General features: G+C 39.4%; 1 protein-coding gene across 1 annotated transcript in view; it reads right to left on the reverse strand.

Annotated features, from left to right (window-relative positions):
- The window catches only part of Slc26a7 (solute carrier family 26 member 7), a 115,422-nt gene that overhangs the window by 32,679 nt on the left and 62,815 nt on the right, over window positions 1-19,928 (reverse strand). Inside the window, exons 6-9 of the mRNA XM_052175432.1 lie at window positions 12,501-12,653; window positions 8,525-8,607; window positions 6,382-6,529; window positions 3,817-3,930 (exon numbers count right to left, since the gene is read on the reverse strand). Coding sequence (XP_052031392.1) covers window positions 3,817-3,930; window positions 6,382-6,529; window positions 8,525-8,607; window positions 12,501-12,653 — 498 coding nt within the window. The remainder of the gene's footprint in view (window positions 1-3,816; window positions 3,931-6,381; window positions 6,530-8,524; window positions 8,608-12,500; window positions 12,654-19,928) is intronic.

Here is a 19,928-nt window from a genome sequence, read left to right on the forward strand (position 1 = left end):
GGGGAAATAGAGCTCTAGCTGAGCCTTGTCTAGGAAAGTAGCAGACTGTGTAAGCGAAAATAAATTTCTGACCTTTCCAGGACTGAAGAAAGAAATAAAATGCCTTTGTTTGTAGAGCTGGGATTGAATCCTGGGCATGACTGACAAGTGTGTTTTCACTTATCTACACCTCCAGTCTTAGATAGATAACTACTACACAAAGAAATATCGCAGTGAAGTATTCCTATGAGAATACTGAAGCGGTTGGTAAAGTAATTAATAAAGGCAATGGGCTTATCATTTATGCTTTGATGAGTCGTAATTAGCTAAAAAGTTGAAGGGCTTTCATGTGTTCCAGGTTAATTTAGTGGGAATGCATTCCAGTGCCTAGAGGAGGCAGCGCTGGTGAAGAGCCAGAACTTTGAAATCATGAAGTGTGAGAGGGGCTTTTTAGAAGTATCCTAAACAGAGACAAACTTTGAAGATAACCTACAGCTCTCTTCAAGCCAGTTAGCAACTGTTCCTACGTACACTTAGTGGTTACAACATAAACGCTCTGAAATGGATAGCAAAGCATCCTCAATTTGAGCCTGCACATGAGTTCAGATTCTCTTCTTGTGCAGTTGGACAGGAGTGGTTAAGATATAGAGCTGTCACCTCAGTAAGCAGGGTACCCTGAGAGTATTCTGCCAGTGGACTTTAGTGATTTTCCTAGATTTGTTTCATTTGAACTTTGATGAATAGAATACCATGCAAGTGGGAAAAATATTTATAAAATAAAAAGTCTTTAGACTTCAAACCCCAGAACTAAGACAAAGCATCCTGTATCCCCGTCCTAGTAAATGAGGTTATTGGCCCACTAAGATTTCATACTTAGGACAAATTTTCTGAAGTGTTCTTTCTCTGAAACCTTCACTGTTGAAAGTTACAAACACTGATCAGAGAGTTTTCTTATCACTTATGCAGTAATTAAAAATGCACACAATGCGCCTAAGGCCAGAGATGACACACATCGTGGTGGAAACGTGTCACGGTGGCTCCACCTCATGGCTGCATTTCAGCCTTTCTGTCTCTAAGACAAGTGACAGAATGATATCACCTTTCTCAAGCACTCGCAGCAAGTCCGAGGGCCGACTAGGATGAGAACACCATCTCAGGAGAAAGCCATCCCTGCCACACAAACATCTATAGTTAAAAACAGTAAGAACAGAAACCTAATAGACTCAATTGTAATCATTGACATTTCGAGAGTGGTTTCTGTCTGCTTCTGTGTTTCACTAGCTGGGCATTGTCAATTAATCTAATCTTTATACAGTTGTAAATGCTCCTTTGTCATCTGAGTCCTCTTAAGCCTGAGGGGTTTCTGGTGCAGTCACCCGTTCCTACGTGGTGGAGCCAGAATGCAAGTCCAGCTTCCAGAACGTTCCCTTGACACATTTCATTCAGTGAGTCGAAACATGGAAACAACACATTCACCTTTTAAAGACATACTTGAGGAAAATCTATAGCAGCCTAGAGTGAGTGTTACAGGAAGGAGTCACAAGAGAAAATGATGGAAAACATTTAAGAATAAATTACAAGGTTTTGGGCAAACCAAGAAACAGTATGAACTTGGATTTGAATTCACTAACTTCACAGATTCCCATCAAATTATGTGATGTCATGAATCTGAGTTTACATGAGAATTTTGCCTCTTAAAGAAGTTATAGTAATTCTTTGTTAAATTGTAATGTATTAAAATTGATTATTGAATTTTTTTCTCTGCTCTATGGTATACAGCAGTGGTTCTCAACCTGTGGCTCACAACCCCATGGGGAAGGTTGAAAGACCTTTTCACAGGAGATGCCTAAGACCATTGAAATACTCAGATATTTACACTATAGTTCATAACGGTAGCAAAATTAGTTTTGAAATAGCAACAAAAATGATTTTATGGTGGGGGGGATCATCACAACATGAGGAAAAGTTTTAAGGGAAAGTTGAGGACCACTAGTGTATAGCATCAGTTTTATTCAATACATTACTATTTGTCTGTATTTAGCTTGATTCTTGCCTACAAGGTCACAAAACTTAACACTTTTCTCAAGAATTGTTCTACAACTTAAAAACTATATTATTGGGATAGAGAGGTGGCTCAGTGGTTAAGAGCACTGGCTGCTCTTCCTGAGGTCCTGAGTTCAATTCCCAGTAACCACATGGTGGCTCACAACCATCTGTAATGGCATCTGATGCTCTCTTCTGGTATATTTGAAGACAGCAACAGTGTACCCATATACATAAAATAAATAAATTAATTAATTAATTAATCTTTTAAAAATAATATAAGATAAACCTCTAATAAATGTTTACATTTGTATGTAAAATAGTTTATGGATTTCCATCCAATTCTTATTATTTAATAATGGTTAGCTGTTATTGTTAATTTCTTATGATATACATTAATTTTCTTGATGTGTCACTGGTTATGAGTACAACTCACTTGGAGTTTAAATCTCAGCATTGCCATTCCCAAGGTCTGTGACATGGGATTGTTCTGCAGTTCTGAGCGATCCGTCCTGCAGAGAAGCTCCTTACATCGGAAAATAAACAACCCAAAGTAGCTTCAGGAACTCATAATCTGACCAGACCCACTAGGTCCCTCCCTCCCCTGAATAAACACTAAGACTGCAGGATCATTACAGATAAGCCAAGCTGCAAAGAATACCCTCAAGCCAGAGCAGCTGTCTGGAAGAAACCGGCTGGCTACCTGCAGAGGCTCAGACCAAAGGGGCACCTGGAAAGGATGCTCTCCAACCTGCTGAGCTGCCTGAGGCTTGCACTGTGCTCCAGGTTCCCAGCTTTTGTCAACTGTCACCCATCCTGGGGTGGGCTTTGATGGTGCATCCTTCCTTGAGTCGCTTCTGCTCCTGAAAGCAACCCCTCGCCCACATTCCTGTAAATAACCTCAATAGAACGCATTGGTTCCCTAAGTGGGACGTTGGTAACATCTGTATTATACATACATAAAATCTGTTGTGGGGTCCCTATTTTGGCTGAGTAGGTATGTGTTTTGGGTCTCTCCAGGAAAAGTTTCATAACGCAACACCTGGGCCAACTATTTCCACCATCTTTCCCTCAACTTTACACAGAAACTGAGAACAACAATTTTACATCTTCCAACGAGTTCCCTAAAAGATGGAGAGCATTTACATAAGAAGACACACGATGCCTGACATATAACTCAATATTACTTACTCCACCATCCATACCATCCTCATTGTCATCCTACCCTTACTGAGCATAATGCCCAGTATATATCAGGCTTGCAAAAAATAAGAATTCATTTGAGTTTCTAAAATACATATAAAACGATTGTTCCTTTAACCCGCAAATATTCGCATATATAGAATATATATTTGGCACGTTTGCTCACTGCTATATATAGAAGTGTTCTTACAAAGATATATTCTGCCTGGGCATGGTTTTATTTTATAACAAGGTAGTGAACAACAACAACAACAACAACAAATCATGCAGACTGTTTACGTTATCAAAGCGTCCACTAGAGGGAGCTCTGGCTTCAAGATTGCTAATAAAGCTTCTGTGGGTAAGGAATCCAGCAGTTTACTCATTGAATCATTGAGCCTTTGGCCAAGTCATCGTTGATGAGAAAAATACAAAAATGAGGGGGAGTCATGACAGGATGGAGGGAGCAGGAGATGGAAGGAGGAAGGGCTTCTAGAAGCTGCTTAGAAAATGTGAATCTGCAACGTTTTCAAGGCTCAGTAGAGCACCCTTCCACTCTGAGAAGCAGGAGACGGCCCCACAGTCCCCCTTTCCCCGAAGAATAGTTGTTACCTGTGTCTTTGCGCCCGTGCTGTACAGACCAGCTGTCCTTCCCATGGCGGCAGCGCTTGGGATGCAGAAGAGAAATGAAGGGATCACGTTGCTGAGGCCATGAGCCAAAAATTCCTGCGAGATTAGTTATGGGAGAATGGAACATTTCTTTATCACAATCCCCTTCCACGGTCCCAGGTACAATTCATTAACGAATGAAGTCTGTGTACGCTCAGCCACTATTCCCCGCACCAGCTTAGATGTAATCGTTATAATAAAAATAGCTAACGTTCATAGCCTGTTTGCAATCCTCCAAACAGGCTAAGCCTGTCACTCAGCTCTCATAATGAATTCGCGAGGAGATTCTAACTATTCAAGATTTCCATTGCCCCATTGCCCGTTCCCAGGCTCGCCTCTACCTCTCCAGCTGTCACTTGGCAGATTCTTTTGTTATCTAAGCAGTCACAACTGTGGGGTGCTTTCTATTCTTTGTCTATATCTTAACTGTCCAAACACATCCCAGGAACTCCCAAGTCTACATCCTCAGCTTACACTACTCTTCTTAACTCCAGATTGCTACCTCCAACCTACTTATTTGTCATCAACAGTGGATCAATAATGGGAAATCAGTAACTACGTGTACTGGTGCTTTCTATTCTTTGTCTATATCTTAACTGTCCAAACACATCCCAGGAACTCCCAAGTCTACATCCTCAGCTTACACTACTCTTCTTAACTCCAGATTGCTACCTCCAACCTACTTATTTGTCATCAACAGTGGATCAATAATGGGAAATCAGTAACTACGTGTACTGGCTGGTTTTGTGTGCCAATTTGATTGACCCAAGCTGAAGCTATCACAGAAAAAGGAGCCTCCCTTGAGGAAATGCCTCCATGGGATCCAGCTGTAGGGCATTTTCTCAATTAATGATCAAGGGTGGGAGGGACCCTTGTGGGTGGTGCCATCTCTGGGCTGGTATTCTTGGGTTCTATAAGAGAGCAGGCTGAGCAAACCAGGGGAAGCAAGCCAGTAAGAAACATCCCTCCATGGCCTCTGCATCAGCTCCTGCTTCCTGACCTGCTTGAGTTCCAGTCCTGACTTCCTTTGGTAATGAACAGCAATATGGAAGTGTAAGCTGAATAAACCCTTTCCTCCCCAACTTGCTTCTTAGTCATGATATTTATTGCAGGAATAGAAACCCTCTCACTAAGAAACTACTCTATAGGTTTCTACCATTCTAATCACATCATTTTAAGTTTAGGCCCCAAACTGTACAGTTATCTCTGACTCTTTCCATGTACATGAGTACAGTCCAGTGCCTATCCATGTGTGCACTTCTTCAGTTATCTTGGTTTTTTTCTGGATATATGAAAAAATCCTCCTAATACCTTACCTGCCCCTATTGGTATTGGTTACTATAAGTGATATCTCTGGCCCCAGAGAGTTGTGGTTCTGGTAAGAAAATGTAGATATCAAATAGAAAAGGCTAGAAAGCAAATGGTGAAGGATGTGGAGAGAGCTGGATTTGAGGAGTTTGGTCAACAGACGTCTTCCTATGGAGTGAGTATCTGAATAAGGCAGTTATCCAGAAATGTGAGGAGACAGAATTCCAAGGATACAGAGCTGTGAGCATGGATTTTCCAGCCAAAACTCTTGACTAGTGATTTAAAGAAAAGATAGAGAGTTTAGGACGTATCTTATGAGACTGAATAAGAAATGGAATCCTACAGACTTAGAGCCTTGAAAGCCATGATAACGAGGGTCTGTAATTTAAGCATCAAAGAAGGGAGACCCCTGAGGGGTCTCAGTGGATGGAAACATTCTTCTGTGTTGCTTACTATTTTACCTCTGGCACCTAGAGTGGAACTCAATGGACACATACCCAGAGAGAACTGAGGTCCCCAACCTCGGTGTGCATTCTATGTGCAGGTAACTCTCTACTGGTCTGCAGTCTCCTGCAACTTCTTTGCAGGCTCAGGGAGCTCTATAAGGCCTTGGGGCATGAAAAAGTAAAACCTGGCAGAATAGATTCAGTAAGCAGGTTGTGTATGCACTCTTAGGTATGTAGGAACAAAACTTCACATCCTAAAGGGTCTTAAGAAGAAGAGTAATTATTAGTGTTCCACTTTGAAATGCCTAAGCGTTCAAAGTTATCTATCGTGAAATGATAAATACCCTTGGATTCTCCCCTAAAACCAAATGAAAGAGCGTGAAGGTGTGTGTGTTTCTTTCAAAATGTGTTAGAAGGGTCAGTGAGATGACTCAGTGAGTAAAGGCACTTGCTACCAAACCTGCTGATGTGAGTTCAATCCAAGGACCCACACAGTGGAGACAAAGAACAAAGGCTGTCCTCTGACAGACATACAGATAAAAAGATGGAATAACAAAATTAATGTTCTATACGCTGTGAAAGCTGGAGTTGCGGCTTCCTGTGGATGACTCAGAGACGTTCCTGTTTTGCTCTGCCCGTGCTTGCTACACATTTAGAGAAAGTTGCATTTTCAAACATTTGACATTTTCAGTATCTGAGAGTCCACAGAACAGTGAAACCCCCTGTCTAGAGAGGGGCTGGGGACACACTCCACCTGGTTGTCATCAACTGAATATTTGAACTTCTTAGCAGATCCTTGTGCAAGAGCCAGTGAGGCCACGTAGCCTACAAGTGCAACTCCGAAAGCTTCAGTGAGCACTGCAGAGAGGATGTTCATTGGGGGAGCACGGGGAGCAGGAATCCTATGGAGAGAAAAACTGTATTGAAGTTATGAACCTCCTCTTGTTTCCATAGGAACTTGCCACAAAATCTACTGATTCTGTAGTGTTTCTGAAGTTTACAGAGTTAAGTGAACCCCCTAAGAGAAAACTAAGCAGTCTTGCCCTGAAAAGCCCTGTATCTCCAATATTATTTAGCAGAAAAGCAAAATTGTAAGAAATACCACAAGGAGAGCCCCATGCATCTAACTGACACTCATACCCAGGGAATTCAGGTCATACCGCAGAAATTCTGACTTGACAAAAGTTTCTTGTAGGAAACAAAAGCATATCTGGGCCTTATTTCCTTTGAACCTTTCCAAATATTTATTTGGCCAGCACTGGAGCCATGTTTCCTCCCTCGAATGCTGCAGAGTTTCAGGCAAACACTAGCTTACTGTAGACTAATCTCCAAATGCGCCATTGACTTCATTATGGTAATTACATTTTTAACTCAATCCTTTCATGAGACAGTTAATCATGCCTTCCATACGCTAAAGAAAACAAGTAGGAAGATCTCATCTCCTCTCTGTTGCAAAATAGACCACACTTAGCTTCATTTCAAACACGTCTTTCAAGCATTTCTCAGATAATACCCAGCCATTATGTCTTATTGTCCCTTGAAAAGCATGTAAGCCAAATGACCATTTACGTTTTCCCTGTCATGCTGGGAGACTTACCCCAACCCCTGTAAGAATTCCTGTGGTAAAAATAAAGGAGGGGGGGGGCATTTCTTACTGGTCACTGTCTTATTATCTAGTGTGTGGGTGGGACATGGATGCTTTCTCATTAACTGTATCATTTAACTTTCTCAGCAACCCCGAGTCAAGTCTGCCACAACCACAGTAGGGATGGGAAAATGTTCAGAGGAAGGTGGAGAACATTTCTAAGCCACGCCTTCCTGCGGTTCCTTAAGGGGGTTTCCCAGACTGGAATGTGAACCGGAGTTCTCTCTGAGTGCTACATTTGCTTTGTTCCCCAAACACTGTGAGTACACATCCTAAGACAATACATTTCATACAAAACTAGAAATGAGAAATCATACTTCTCATTCATTAAGACTAAATGTGATTAATTAATAACAACACCTGGACTGAAGAAGAAACAACTGGCTTTCCAAGAAAAAAAGCAGGGGGACCCTTAGGAAACTAGGAGTTGATTGAGGGAACCCTCCGTTGCCTGCGTCTACACACAGGCCAGCCAACACAGAGGATTTTTTTTTAATTAATCTTTTTTTGTTTTGTTTTGATTCTAAGGCTTTTTCAACTATTTATTTACTTTAAGGAGGTGAAAAAGAAAATACAAAGGACCCAACAATTCTAACTTTGTCTCAAAATTAGACTTTGTCTCTGTCTGTTTTATTCAGCCTATAAAAAAAAGTTATGAACTCACAAGGTATTTGTTTTTCTCTGCCTGAGCTTGTCAGCCCGGTTTTGGAAGGACTTTTGTTCTTTCACAGTGTGGCGCATGTGATATATTCTCTTGAAGTCTGGAGGGAGACTGGAGAGAGGTGGGGAGCCAGGCCATCTATATCTGTCTCTGTACGGCTCTTTGCAGGCCTTTGGGATTGCAGTTCCACACGATGCTTCTGAATACTTATCATAACTTCAGTGATAAAAGCGGCCACAAGAACACGTGTGCCTGAGCATTTAAGGTAGGTCAGATCCAGGCCTTGGCAAATTGAGCCACCTCCATTATTTTTCGAGCCATTTCTTTGTAAATACTTTTGGAATCTTTTACTTGAAGCAATGCTGCATAAACCAGTTACATGCTTACTTAATAACAGGTTAGCTTATAACCTAGAAAATTGCTGCTTTTCTCCACATGTTGGGTTTTGTCATTCATAATAAAAATTAATTAGAATTTTGCCTCATATAGTCACAAAACAAAATTAAATCCATTCCCACCCAGGCCTAGGCCCTTTGAACATCAAAAACCAAACACTCAGATAAACACATATTAAAAGAAAGACTACATTACCCGTTTGGAATGCGCCCAACTACTTCCAATCCGTATGTGTTTTCCATGTTGGTACAATAGCAAGCAAACGAGGCAGCAATGATCTGAGCGGTTGCATTGGAAAAAGAAACAATATGTATACACGTGTGACTAGCTAGCTTTCAAATGCCTAAGGCTGCTTAACAACACATATTATGAGTCCCAGGATTACCATTTACTAATGAAATACTAAATTAAGCCAGGAGGGAATGTTCCATGCCTCTAATTCTAGCACTCAGGATGTCAAGACAGAGAGATCTGAAATTTGAGGATAACCTGGGATACACAATGAGATCCAACATCAAAAAAAAAAAAATAGTGGTTAAGAGGCATGGCTGAACTTGGCTAGGAACTTCTGGTATCCTATAGTATGGTTCAATGAACATATATCATTGGTGATAATATAAATCAATTAAATTATTTTAAACGTGACTACAATTACCATGTATTTTAAAATCCCTAGGAAAAAAGATTTGGAATGTTCCGATACAAAAGAATGCAAGATGACCAAGACAATGGATATGTCAATGATGTCAATGATTTCGATCTGATAATTAAAAAAGATTTGGAATGTTCCGATACAAAAGAATGCAAGATGACCAAGACAATGGATATGTCAATGATGTCAATGATTTCGATCTGATAATTAAACCTTAAACACGGTGTTACAATGCCACACTGAGCTGAGTATGATGTACAGGTCTATAGCATGTGTCATCACCACCACATGTCAAGTACAATTCTAAATTATATTTCTACAGCTCAGCACATCCCTGAGATGCCAAGGGGCAGTATTTGCAGTGCGTGCGTTTTCTAACATTTTGCTTTGTACTCACCCAATTGTGTCCAGTTTTGAAGACACAAAATGTAGTGATGTGTGTGTGCATAGTTTGTGTGTGTGTGTGTGTAAGAACACATTTTTCTCTCCATGAGAACAACCTCTCAGGAGGATGAAGTACTGCACAATATTCTTATTGGGCTAGTAGTAAATGCTGATTTACAACCTCCTTAATTTGTTTTTAACTTGGGGCCTTATCTCTTTAGTGAAGTAAACTATTCCAGCTCCCAACCTGATGGGACAAATGACTTTCAGAAAGCCCTCAAGGATGTTCAGATATCCTACCTTGATGTTATTGAGATATTCAAGCAAGGTCACTTGCTCTGTCTACAATCATAGTCTCTCTGTCTCTGTCTCTCTCTCTCAGTATGTGTGTGTGCTACATCTATGTATATATACTTGCCACAGGATTGCATGTATACAAATGTACATGTGTTCATGTTCATGTAGAAGAGCAAAATTGATGCCTGGACTCATAACTGCTATTCCGCCTTATTCTGAGAACAAGTCTCTCAATCAAACCTAGAGCTCCTATATATGGCTAGTTTTGATAGTCAGTCCACCCTGAGGATCTGCTATTACCATCTTCTATGGCTGGAATGACAGTCTGGGTGCCATTTATAATGGTTCTGGGTATAGGAACTCTGGTCCTCATGTTTAAGCACTTAACCAGGGACCTCTCCCCTCAGCACTACAATCATCATTCAGCACGCATCAAAGCCAGGTCAGACTGTGTTGCATTGACCAGGATGCCTGAGTGTTTCTCACTCATGGTCACATTTTTTCATGTACTAATATTTTTACTAGCTATGAAATTTCCATATTGTCTGACCTGAGATCCCTTCTTTACAGCATGTGAATTTTTGCTCCCTGGAAAACATAGGTTGAGCCCTTTAGAGATTTTAAGTTGCTTTGAAGAGATACTGATTAATATAGTTCATGTCAGCTCTTCTGGTCTATTCCACTGTGTTGGGCTATGGTCAAATTATATTTGAGATCTTAAATACAAATGTTGAAGAATACTATCAAATCGAGCTACTATACAATGATAACCTGTAAAGTAAAAACTAGTTGTATCACCTAAAATGAATCTTGGGAAGTCTTCTGACAACAAATAAAAATGAAATAACAAAAGCAACTTTAAGTGACTTACCTTCTTAAAAGAGACACAACAATCATATATGTAAAGTACAAATTACCCATATCATGATCAGAATTACGGAATAACAAAATTACACTATCAAATAAAGAGCATTTAACAATCAATGCTTGATACAAAGAAGCAGCATTTGCAGTTATATTCCTAACTATCCCTTTTGGTTAATTTAACTGAACTTGTAAAAAAAAATGCTTCTAAAACATGAAATGGGCTTAAAAAACAAAATATTATTTTAGGTTTAACAAAAGAAAGTTGAAAAGTAAACTATACAAATATTAAAGTGATATATGAACAGTCAATGGGACAGCACCCTGATTCTTTGCTGTATTTCTTTGACATGATTTCTTTGTCTGTTGAGGTCACCAGTTCCTCTGTAGTATTTTGTTACTATTACAGGTATCTATAGACCAGTGCTGCTCTTAGACATGGACAAGAAGGGATTCTGTCAAGATTGCTAAAGATGGTTCTAACTAGCCCTCCTTCAACTGTCCCATTCCCTATAAGCAGAAAGCTTTAGGGGATAAAGAATAGGTGCCCAACTCAAATCTGTTCTTGCTTCTCCTCTAACTATGCTGCAGATACTAAAGTGTCTATCATTCACTGCTTATACAGCATCTCGTCTGGTTACAGGGGATCTTCCATACCAGAGTAACCCGTAGGGGATCAAGGGGGAGTTGAGATGGTACAGTGGACATGGCCAACCTTTGACACTGGTTCAGTGTCGTGAGTAGGATGAAGCTAGAGTGAGTGGAGAAAGAACAGCCTAGACTGGATCTCCTCATGCTCCCAAATTCCCCTCGACTTGTAGGAGTAGAATTCTCTATCTTAATATACTTTTCAGGGTCATCAACCAAATAAAGTCAAGGTAAAAAAAAACAAAACAAAGACAGGAACTGTATATATATATATATATATATATATATATATATATATATATATATATATATATATATATTTTCTGTAGTTTTCAAGTGTTTTGTCTTGTATTGGTGCTTTTGCCCAGGGTCTTGAAAACCCATGCCATATCAATAATATTTGCCACTTTTGGAATGATCCTTACCAATTTTTCAGAAAAAATAACAGTTGCTTTATGACTACATTAGGGGCTTGTCTCCCAGAGGTTATTTTCAAATGTTGCTTTTATACAACTTTTCATATAACTTTCCAAGATGCAACCGGCATTTCTTAATCCCTTCAGAACTTTGGGTAAGATGGCACATTTTTCATCTTGCCATAAAAATTTCAGTTGATGAAGTTATTTAACTACCATTTATGTATATTATACATGAATACCACAAGGAAGGACCATTAAAACCTAACGCTCATTAAGTACACGTAAGTTGGCAGGCTGTGGTTGTGTCAGTGTGATCCTTTATTAAGTGCTCCTGGGAAAGGCTTTTAAAACTTCATCTTTATAAGCAAAATATGATATAATTTTCCAGTCACAAGCGTATTTCAAAGAAACAGCTCTGGCCAATGAAAATCTTGAGCATTTTTTAATAGAGGTAAAACTAGTTCAGGAATACAAAGCTCAATAAACCCTCCAATCACTAGTGACTTTTTCTCAGACAAGAGCTCTACATGTGTCACAGAAGTGTCATGACAATAGCACGGGTTATCATATTTGATTTCATTGCATCAGATCATAGTCAGTATTACTTAGGACTCACTCTTAGTCAGGTCTCTTAGAAGATCTCAGGCGATATGCTCTCTTATTTTTATATAAAAAAATCAAAAGCATATGAGAAACGTTACATAAATTGAAAACATGCATCCTTCCTTTTTGAAAATGTTGACTCTAAAAGTTTCCTGTTCTTACATTAATATATATATCCACACAAATTAGTCTTTCATTAATGAGACCCAGGAATGGCTGTGGGTTCCTGTAGAAAATATAGCAAGCCTCTGCAGATCATGCCCCTTCCCTGAAAGCTGGTCAGCTTTGCTGATTGCATACTTACCAAAACTAAGTCGACAGGAAGAACGACTTTAATTTTTCTTTTAAACTGTTCGTTCAGTTCTTTAACGAGAACAAGAACAATGATGCTTAGAAGGGACAAGAGCAGGGCTTCCAGCTGCACAGACTTGATGTTCTCAAACACATACGCATAAATCTACAGGAACGAGAGAGGAGCAAAATCAGGGTGGCTGAGAAAACACCAGCATCTCAATCTGACCCTAAGTAAACTCGCCGATGCTGTATTAAAACAAACCAACAAAACAAACAAACAACAAGAACAAAAACCAAACAACTAATGACTGGATGATGCAAAGATAGGGAGAAAAATAAATATGGGAAGGAAAAACCTTTATTTTCATGCATTAAGTTTCTTTGTGCCATCAAACTCAAGGTCTGTCTCTTTCTACACAAGACACTAGAGAAGAGAATCACTTTCCTGACTCCTTCCTTGCCATATAAAAAGGCAAGAAGGGCCTCCCCTTTTGATGTCCACTGCTGTCTTTAAACTTAATAGGACACACACACACACACACACACAGACACAGACACACACACACACACAGACACACACACAGAGACACATACACACACACACACAGACACACACAGACACATACACATACACACACACAGACACACACATAAATACACACACACAGACACACACACACAGACACATACCCACACACAGACACACACAGACACATACAGACACACACACACACACACACACACACATCAAAGGCTGGGGCTGGGATTTAATTGCTATCAGACACTTGGCTTACTGTAACCAGTTACCATGTTCTCAGTTACTGGGCAATTGTTCATCTCTTACCATTCGCTCTGGACAGTGCTAGCTTGGCAGTGGTGAACACTGCAGAAACAGTCTTAGTACTCAAAGGCTTTACAATGCACTGTAGGGTTTACTATTAAATTAACCAACTAGTACAAGATGCTAATAACATGGATTGAATGGAAGTATATGACTGAATGTGTGAGCAAGGAGTGTAGCCCTTTCCAAACCAGGAAGCAGGAACTGAACAGGTTATAGATAAGAAGAGGTGGAGGAAGAAGTCTGTAGACATATTTTGCATTAAGGTCACATTTAAATGACTCAGAAAATCAACTGTGGTGTAAAGAGTACGTGACTTCTGAGAACAAAGTGTCACAAAACAAACATGGGACAGGGGAGATGGCTCTCACAGCTCTGAGTTCAACAGCCCAGAACTCTCATCAAAAAGCTTGAGCCATGACATGGGCTATTACGTGAGCACCAGAAAGACGAGACAGAAACATCTCTGGGGCACACTGGACAGCCAGCCTGGATGCATTCCTGAGATCCAGATTCAGTGAGAGACCCTGTCTCAGAAAATAAGGCAGAGGTCAGTTGATACTGTCCTCTGATCTCCAGATGCCTGTGTACTCACCAACACACACACACAAACACGTAAATGGAAATATGCTAGTGTCAAGCAATTCATTGGTAACTATGAAGAAGGTATGCTAAGAGCACATTAATATTAGATACTCAATGTTGTTACTCTAGTTGGCAAAAAAAAAAATCAAGGGTAAAGTCAAGAAAAAGAATAAAATTAGAACTTTATACGCACAAAGTTGAGAGCTTGTATTCATTCAACTAAGTGCCAGCAGTATTTTGCTCAATAATATAAATTCTTGTGAGTACTTGCTTACCTGACAGGTCTACTAGCATAAGGAGATAGGGTATGACTTAAGGCATTCTAAAGAGTGTGAAAAGGAGAAAAAACAGCTAACCTAAATCTTACCTTCAGTCTCTATAAGCATTTGATATTAAGCAACCAAATTTGAATATTTTTAATTTGATTTTGTGTGTACGTATTCTAATATGTTGTGTCTCCTCAGCCTTCTTGGACATACATGAATTGTACATATTGAGCATGGTCGCAAATGTCTTAATAATTTTGTCAAAGAAAAGGCAGTGATGCTTCACTGAGTGAGCACAACAGAGGAAATGGCAGGTTGTCCAAAGTGCACTTTAACTTAGAGATAACGTAATAACAACAACAACAACAGCAGCAACAACAGCAAACCACCCATTGTGTAACCTGATACATTTAGAAATGCATCACAGAACACTGAGCAGGCGTTTTTTTCTCATTACTGTCTACACCGCTATACTTATTCAGTTCTACTACAAAATTCGCATCTACAGGATAATCATTACACGAGACATAGATAATGCTTTTCCTATCTGTCACTAGATATTATGATGAAAACTACTCACAGCATCCCTGCAAGTGAAGAAACTGGGTCCATTTATTTATTTGTTTGTTTGTTTGTTTCATTTTTTCTTTTTTACCAATGACTCAAAGCCCAAGATAGAAACCCAAAGTCAGGAGGCTGGAGAGACGACTCGGTGGTTAAAGGCACTGATTGCTCTTCCAGAAGACCCAGGTGTGAGTCCACGCACCCACTGGAACTCCAATTCCAGAGGAATACAATGTGCTTCTCAGGGCACTGCATGCACTGCGGGTGCATGGCACACAGAGATACATGCAGGCAAAACAGCCATGCATACCAAAGAAAATCTGAATTCAATTAATTACTTTTTAAAAAATGTCACCAGTACAGTTTTTCTCAGTCTGATACATTCCGATAAGGATAAGCATAAGCAGAGGGTCAAGAATCTTTTTTCAAAACGTTTGTCTCTGTTCAGTGGTTTGAGAATAATTGAGAATATTATTGAGACTATTCTTCCCAAAGAGCCAATCATCCAAATGTCTTAAAGCACTTATATTATTCTTTATGCCTTTCCCCCGGGAGATTAAAAGTATGCCATGACAATGAAGCCCCCAATCCAGAGCAGATTTTTATGTAATGTGCATTTTGAGAACATGTGTTTGCACTGATACAAATGACCACCCCAGAATGAGAGGAATGAGACCCCCTCCGGGGTTTTATTGTCTGTCTGGATTAAATGAGAGCTTGTCAAACAAAGCATGCCTTACAAGATGCTCCAGAAGAACATAGGGGGTGAGTGGGCAAAGGCTCATTAAAACAAGAACTCGGAGCATGAAGAACACAACAGAGGAGCAGGCTGGGAGGAGTCCTAATGACTGTCATGTGGACCCACTTCGAGAAGTCACAGGCTAAATCAGTTTATGGCATATGAGTGGTGCATGCGGATGCTGCCGAGCTGGAGGTAAGGATAGACACGGGTGTTTCTATAAAATCACTCAGTAGAGCGCTGGGCATCCTAAATACATGTTATGCTTCTCTCTGTAAGTCCAGTTGTCTGAATGTGTTGGTACACACCCTCTCCACCAGTTAATAAAAGTTCCTAGAGCTGGGCAATGCTGGCACACGCCTTTAATCCCAGCACTCAATAGGCAAAGGCAGGCTGATCTCTGAGGTCAAGGCCAGTCCAGCCTACAGAATGAGTTCCAGGACAGTCAGGGCTACACAGAGAAATCCTTTCTCAAACAAAAAAACAAAAATCTTCCTGAAGGTGCTTGTCAATGGCTTCTCAAAGTTCAGAGAGAAGCAACAGCAATTCTGTGTAGGATGAATAAACAAGTTCATTAGAGCTGACTGATCAACTTAATAAATTAGTTCAGCACTAATCATAATACTAGTTTGTTATTTGGCATAAAATTGAAATATTTATATACATAAACAAATCCATTATGAGACAATTCAGAGATTGAAAATTATTTATTTGCATATACATTGCTACATTTGATTTATTTAGATGTGATACTTTTTCTGAAACTCTGCATAGTTACTTTTACACACACACACACACACACACACACACACACACTTTTTTTTACCTGAGTTTTGCTTAGTCTTTTCAATAACGGATTCTCAACTCTTTCAATAATATCTGAAATCAGATTCAAGTACCATTGTTGACCTAATTAATATTCTGTTCTAAGATGGCAAAAAGTAATGATAAACCTCCTCTGAATGGGATACAGTGGAGAACATGACTAGGAATCTGAACCAGGAAAGGTTGAATCCTATAAAGACCCCTTCTTTCTCACTGGGAGAACGTGGGGTTAGCCTGGGATGGGTTTGCAGCCATGTTTGCATCCACTCATGCTTACTGAGGTTCTATTTTGTGGGAAGCAATGAGATAAATATTAAAATTACCACCATAGTAAATTCCAAGTAATCTATCTTTGATGTGATCAGCCTGATCTAAATAACAGTTGTTCAGTAACTAAAATTGTATAATAAGGAAAACTGAGGGCAGAAAAACCTCATCATATCAGTTGACTAAAAAGGAAAAGCGCTCCTGGAGCCACACCCACTCAGTTGTTTTCATTGCACAGTTATGACTCGGATTCCAAGACCCTGTATAGGGACACACATGTACAGAAGAAAATGTTAGAAGAAAATCCACATAGCGCTTCATGACACAAGACAACAATCTCATATGCTTAGAAAATATCAGCAGGTGGTAAAATTATAATGGGTTGGGGTTTTTTTTCAATACTCAAGCCACTGGAAATATTCATTACTCAAGAAAATCTCCTTTCCTAGCACTATGGTTACTACACTAAAATATATAAGAGAAAAAGTTAATTAAAATATTTTAAAGTATGAAACCAACATTGATAGTCACTTTTGCTAGTATTTCTGGGCTACCTACAAAGGGACCACAAAGAACACCTGAATAAATCCTTCCATGCAAAAGGAAACACGTAAAACCTTTCATACCTTGGTTATGCCTGTGTGATCTCTGTACTAAGGATCTGTCATGAAAAAGGTTGCATTTCCCTAGGGAAACAGCTAAGTGGCACGAAAACCACAACATTTTTCTACGTGTCAGCACTCTATTGGAATAGTAGGTACAAACTAATAACTGTTGATCTATGGGTCTTAATTTTAAATGTATGGTTTTGAGTTAGTCATCAGCCACAAGGGCAGGACTGTTTCCAGAGGGTAAGAATGCTAACATTCACACATGCTTATTACATGTGCTCATTTTGCAATAGAAAATACACTTGGCATGATCCTCTTCACAAAAATATATGTCTGAAAAGGGTGACTTTCCCTACATTTTTGGGAGCATGTCTATTGAAGTATGACTCATCAAAGCATTTTGATCACGTAACTGCTAGAAAGCCTAGTAATGAATAGAGTTTCCTGAAGATTCCATCTAGGTGAATACTGCTATTGGCAAAAGCTGCAGAGCTTTTGGATAAGTCTTGTAAACAAAATGCAAGAGTTGAAGAAAAGAATCACAAAATTTCTGACTTCCACTTAAAAGAATGTTAAGAGCTGGTTTGTCTGCCCCTCCATCATGTCAATTGTGTGTCCATGGATGATGGGTCCATCTTTGCTCTGTGTGTTTCTGTAAAAGTCATATTCTGTCCATCTGGACAGAAGGAATGACTACCTTAAGTCCAAGTTCTTCCATCCACCCTATTACATGACTTCTTTCAAGCAATGACCCATTTTTCATCAACAAACTACATGAAATTCTTGTTTGCCAGTTTGTGTGGGTATTCACCTCCACCTAACCAACTTCATATCTCTCATCATGGAAAACATGGGTAGTATTTATCAACTAGATCCTCATTGCTTATGAATCTGTCAACAAAAATTGTTACATAAATCTAGTCCAGTAGGTTTTTTTTAATTAAGGATGGGTGCTACTTTCTTTATTGCTGTATGAAAGTCATAAAAACATTTCCAAGTTCTTGTTTTCTTAAAACAATCATAGCATTGGTGCATTTACCCATGTGCCTCTCAATTACATTAACGTGGTCCTCCCTACAGAGTTTCTTTCCACCAGATGAGATTTGAATGCAAACTCCTGATAAACTCACAGCTCTCTAAATCCATCTTTCATCCTTTCCAAACTAATGTTCAAACAAGTTTCCCTGCTTCTCAGATTGGATGTCTCCTATCAGTTTTGCCTACATACCATCACATTATTAAATACTTTAAAATATTTGCTGATAAGCTACTTATAATTCCATGCCCCAAAGGAGTGAACACAAATACCTAATAAAAGAGAAAAATGTTGAATATCAGTCTCAGGTTACATGTTCATTAATACAAAGCACAGAGACAAAGAAGGAGAGAACAACAACATTCTATACATTTTTGTGTGAATGTATTTAAATTTCTGATCAACAACTGTATCTCCTGCTAGGATTAAATCCATTTGCTCTGCTTCGAGGGATAAATGAAGTCTCCAGCCAGAATGGGGAACATGGTATGACAAGCAGCTAGAGACAACATGGGCACACAAAATTCTCTTGGACCAAACATGCGGCCAAGCATACCAAGGCCCACCTGGCACTCAGCCATCCCTTGTTTAGAAAAATAAGCTTAATTTGAATTACTCGAGCACTCGGTTTTGCGGTGGTGCATTTTTTCGGTGAACTGTGGGGGATCGAAAGCACTTAGCCGAAGATGGTTGAGTTGCAAAAATATTTGCTGTCTGATTTAAAATTTGAAAGTAACCTTTATTGTAAATGTCCATGTAATTCCTCCATATTCACATTTTCTATACACTGCACCACTGATTAAATCATGCTGCAGATAAGCATTCTGCTTCTCTCCTGTTACTTGTCCTGTTATTTTTATGGTATATTGGCATTCATGCAACTCCCAACAAAAACATCACAGTATCTTCAGAGAAAATGGGACTGTTCATAAGCCACCAAAGTATATTCTTGACTTGGAGTCCCAGGGGGCCTGTATCTTCAAAGCAGATTTGTTCTCCAAATATAAACTTCATTTGTACACACTTAGTTGTGATCTCATTCTCTATAAAAGAAAATGTTTTGTTGGCTCTCCTTTCCTTCTGACGTTTCAATTCCACTTTATTAACATTCTTAGGTTTTGCTTTTGCAGTTTGTACAGCAAAGCAGAAAAGGGCTGTGCTTGTACTTTGGGGTATAGGCACACATGCAACTGTTTTTCCATTTTAGAACGTCTGCATAAAGGCTGAAAGTAAAAACTTTCCAAGAAGGTTCATTGGAAAGAGTGCGAAGTTTGCCTTCTCTCTTGAACTTAATGCACAGAACTGTCCATTAGTGTCTAGAAGAAACACAGAGCCAGGCTGCTGGGATGAGCTTTGCCACACCTCCCATAGCCTGGTTCAGTCTCGACACTGGCGCCTTCTCAAGGAAATCCACATGTGCAAATATGAACGAGGAATTTCTGTCATTTTTATTGTGCCCTTTGGCTACACACCCTTTCTACTAAAGACATACTTCATCATCTTTCAGTTTTTTAAAAAAAGCATTTTTCATTCTAAAGAATTAAGGCTTTCTCTGTTATGTGTTTGGGGAACCAACTCACATATGAGTCAAAAACCTGACTTTGCAGAAAGAACAGAACAAGACACTTTAACTGCTGAACTGGGACTCCAAGACAGAGTGACCCTTCTAACATGACTATTTCTGTTTCTCTTAAATATATTAAC

The sequence above is a fragment of the Apodemus sylvaticus genome, chromosome 3 (genome assembly GCF_947179515.1).
Source record: "Apodemus sylvaticus chromosome 3, mApoSyl1.1, whole genome shotgun sequence".
Lineage (NCBI taxonomy): Eukaryota > Metazoa > Chordata > Mammalia > Rodentia > Muridae > Apodemus > Apodemus sylvaticus.